This window comes from Mesoplodon densirostris, chromosome 6 (genome assembly GCF_025265405.1).
Source record: "Mesoplodon densirostris isolate mMesDen1 chromosome 6, mMesDen1 primary haplotype, whole genome shotgun sequence".
Taxonomy (NCBI): Eukaryota; Metazoa; Chordata; class Mammalia; order Artiodactyla; family Ziphiidae; genus Mesoplodon; species Mesoplodon densirostris.
This window is the reverse complement of record NC_082666.1, coordinates 108,739,491-108,743,828: the sequence shown is the minus strand read 5'-3', so window position 1 is coordinate 108,743,828 and position 4,338 is coordinate 108,739,491. Positions and strand designations below refer to the sequence as shown.

The following is a 4,338-nucleotide window of genomic DNA, read 5'->3' as shown; positions in this document are numbered from 1 at the left end:
TTTCTTTGCATGCACAACCAGGATTGAACAGGGCTAAGAGATGTCTGGGGTTTACATGACGAGATAATACTACTAGGATCTATCTAGATTCATTATATCATATTAAGACATTTCTCCCATGGAATCAGGAACATCCCAACCCAGTGCACATGCTAAGTTTTTATTGAAATTCAGTGAACTGCTATGGTGTGAAATTAATTTTTATTGTCAGTCCCCTGCGTCGGCAGGCCGACTCTCAAGCCCTGCGCCACCAGGGAAGCCCTATAACACTTTATATAGCTGAGAATTCATCGATCAGGATTTTCACTCTCATTGGAATCCACTACTTGCCTACGACAAATCGGACATGTAGAGTTCTCAGACAGCCAGCGATCAATGCAGTGAATGTGATATTCATGGGAGCAAGGTAGTATGCGAAGCTTGCTGTTTTCTGTGTACTCTGTAAGGCAAATGCTACAGGCTTTTAGTGCATCATTTTCACCAAAAGATCTTACAGCCAAGCTGTCAATCTGTGCTTTGGTGAGTCCTGTAGTTTGGTATAGATCATCTTCATTTAAGAGGAAAAACTGTTGCAGATTATGGGAGGACCCAGAGTCACTTTCATCAGATATTATTAGGATAATTTGTCTACCCCCTTGGCTGGTCTCTGATGATAAGTCTGATGATAAGTTTGTTTCTTCACTGCCTTCAAACATCAGTGAGCTAATTCCTGAATTTTCATCACTTGAGCTGGAACCGGAAATAGGACTAGAACTGGAACTAGACATACAATTGGGGCGTGAATGACAAATCAGTGTGAAACTTGAATGGGTATCATAGCTAGCATTTGAATCAGAACCAAATATACCACTACTACTACCATTAGATGACTCTAGCCATTCCATGTTTTGACTTGGAGGTGAGACACTATGCTCTAAATTACTGTCAAGGATAATTTGTCTACCCCCTTGGCTGGTCTCTGATGATAAGTCTGATGATAAGTTTGTCTCTTCACTGCCTTCAAACATCAGTGAGCTAATTCCTGAATTTTCATCACTTGAGCTGGAACCGGAAATAGGACTAGAACTGGAACTAGACATACAATTGGGGCGTGAATGGCAAATCATTGTGGAACTTGAATGGGTATCATAGCTAGCATTCGAATTACTGTCACTGTCCATAAGGTTACTTGAGTTACTAAATTCTGCCATTGTCTGCCTTAACGTGCTCTGAATTGGAACAGATGTTGTATCATTTAATCTAGTATTTAAAGTTCTGCAAACGGGATTTCTAATGGTATTGACATAAGCTCTCACACCTGCCTGCTCAGAATGTGAATACATATGCCTCAGTCCTCGTTCACTTTCAGAAGTGACAGTGTTGTTTGGTGTCTCAGATGTTAACTGAGTTCTACTAGCTCTGCTGTCTCTCTGAGAATATGCTCCAGAATGAACTTGTCCTACTTCAAGATTGAAGGTTATGGTTGGATATATTTCCCACATTCCCCAAGATTCACCACTGCTGGTTGTATCTGGAGAATTTTCTCCATGAACGGCATTCCTTGTTCTAGAAGTTTCAATAAGACCGCTATTTTGCAACTCAAATCCAGTCATTTGCTGTCTCAATATTTCTTGGTGCTCAGTTCTAGAAAATCTCGCATTCTCACTTAGCAGAGGCTGCTCAAAATTCTGAGAGGGTATACTATGATTAAGTCTTTGTACAATTTCCCTAAGTGAACGTGGAGGCGACCAACTTTCAATTCTTCCTCTGGTTCTCCGATACTCTGGGCTCCTACTTCTTGCTCTTCTCTGACTTGTGGTAGGTGGGAATTCCATTAATGTTTCAGTTGTATCTTGTTCAGACATAGATGGTCTTGTAAATATTGATTCAGATTGTGGACTTTCCACTTGCCTTTGGCTGTCTTCCATATTTTCTCTTCTGGGAAGTCTTGCAGATGCTACATATTCATTCTCTGGATTTGGACTCCCATTATCAAGGTTAACATTTATTTCTAAACTGAATATGAACTGATCACTTTTAGGATTAATTAGGCTCTCTTCTCTCCAAGATTGGTTTTCTCTTTGTCCACTTGTCATATTTTCAGTTTGTCCAGAACAGTTAAGCCAGTCTATTAGAGAGTCACCACTAGACACGTCATCTGAAGAGTCTCCTCTGTCTGTTAACAAAAAAAATGGGGAGGGTGCATAAAAGAACCACCAAAATTAGAACCATCATAAAATAGCACTCTGAAACTTTGTTTCAAAAACAAACAAAAAATGAGAACTTAAATACTCAGATGTTTTCAACTGATTTCACATTTATAGAGTTAATATTTTATAAACTGCACTGTGTAGATTTATAAGTAAAGGTAGAAAAGTTTCGATTCCATCCAAAAAGAGTGAGCTAATCCTAGATAAACTTAGAGAATTTTTTAAAAAGGGAATCTGGAGGAAGTCTATGTTTCAGTATTTCATCATATACACAGCCCTGTGTACCACTGTCGGAGGAATGTCAAGAGACTTTTTTTTCAGTCCACTGTCAAAACACTAATGCAATTAAACAAGGTAAACACCAGTTAAGGTACAATGCTAGTAGTTTAGTTCAATTTACATTATTGTCTAATTTTCATGAGTCTCCAACATGACTACTTGTAGGCTTTTCACTTATGTGCTTTTGATAATAGATAAGCTGTTTTAAAATATAAGGTTATTGCCCAAACATAAACAAGTTTTATAGGTTTAAAAGTGTTTGCATTTTGAATACTTCTTAATGTTACCAAGATTTTTAATTGACATTAAATTGAAGGTCAGATCAAATGAATAGACTGAACCTAGCATGGTACATATAAGACCATATTCAAGAGCCAAAGGATTATAGTATCCTCTTCATTAGACAGCAAAATCCTCTACTTCACACTGGGAGGGAAGGCACCAGACCTGAGGTTCGAGCAGGGTTTCTCAGCCTTAGCACTATTGACATTTTGGTGCTGGACAATTCTTTGTTTTGGGGAGCTATCCTGTGCATTGTGGGATCTTTGGCAGCATCCCTGGCCTCTGCCCACTAGATGCTAGTAACACCCATGCCTCCCCTGTGACAACCAAAAATATCTCTAACCATTGTCAAATGTCCCCAGGTGTTGAAGAGAGCACAATTGTCCCCAGTGGAGAATATTTCTGTGTGCTTTTTTTACATGTCTATGTAGAAAAAATAATTCAGGAAGTAGGAGGGACTTTCAGTTGAGGTAGAAAACCAAGAAAAATACAAATAGGCTACTTTGCACTGTTTCCCAATTAAAACAACCCAAATGTGAATCAGGAAAACAAACAAACATACCTTGACATGCTCACCAAAAATCAAGTAAATGCCAGTTCTTTTTATGAGAAGTTACTTACCAAATTAATGTAAGTCACTTCTGTATAATTTACTATTTACTATTATGAAGTTACTATTTCCTATTATGAAGTTCCTTATTCATCCCATCCTATTCCCTCCAAAAGCAGAATATACCTGTATTTTCATCTGAGTCTTGTGGTGCGTTTCCTTTAATTAGCTGAAGTCTTCTCAGCAACTCTTCTTCCGTACTTTCACCTGGAATGCCTAGAAGATTGTTGTCTCTCATAAGTTCGTAATCTTCTTCACTCAGATTATTTACGAACCTGGAGAAATCTTCTTCCCGAACCAATCGGTCCGTTTGACTTATGTGTTGGGCCGAAACTCCATCTCCTTCATCGTTGGAATCCGAGTTTTCCATCTTAATAAACAAGTGGAAAATTACCTGAAATTCACGACGTGGTGTTGAAATTCACCAATGGTCGTTTCGTTTTCTTCGCTTTCTACTTCCTGCCGGAGTGTCCGATTCCGACTCAGTCGGATGACCCTCCGCACAGATTCCTCCCTTCTCCCTTCCCGACTCAGTTCTGTGGCCCCTGGTGACGCAACAGTTGGGAGCCGCCTCTAGCCCAGAACTTGCTAGACGTTGCCTAGGCACCCATTATCTTCCCCGCTGTTACCGAGTAGGGACTGGATTCAGGTTAGGTTTCATTTCATTCAAAACCAGCCAATGTTACTGAGGGTTTATAGTGTACCAAGCACCGTGCTTCACCTCGTTTCACCCACATGAGCCTATTCTCAGGTTTTCAGGCTCTGATATGCTCTATTTATTCGTTACATTCCATATGACTGCCTTCTTCAAAATGCCATGCCAAAGTCAGCCTAGTTCAATGCAGCAATTCTCATTTTCAGGTGCCCAGGGACCTCCGCCTTTTCTCCTCATGAATTTCTCAAATCCTAGACTCTCACTAAGAAAGCCCACAATTGTTGATAATTTACCAGGGCCCTGGCTGAGTCTCTTTAGTGTGT

General features: G+C 39.8%; 1 protein-coding gene across 1 annotated transcript; it reads right to left on the bottom strand.

Moving 5' to 3' along the window:
• Positions 1 to 287: 287 nt before the first annotated feature.
• On the bottom strand, positions 288 to 3,730 carry LOC132491675 (E3 ubiquitin-protein ligase RLIM-like). Its single transcript, XM_060100509.1, has 2 exons — positions 3,487 to 3,730; positions 288 to 2,149 (listed from the first exon to the last, which is right to left on the bottom strand). Exons 1-2 carry the CDS (start codon positions 3,728 to 3,730, stop codon positions 288 to 290), a joined length of 2,106 nt encoding a protein of 701 aa, XP_059956492.1.
• Between the last annotated feature and the right edge of the window lie 608 nt (positions 3,731 to 4,338).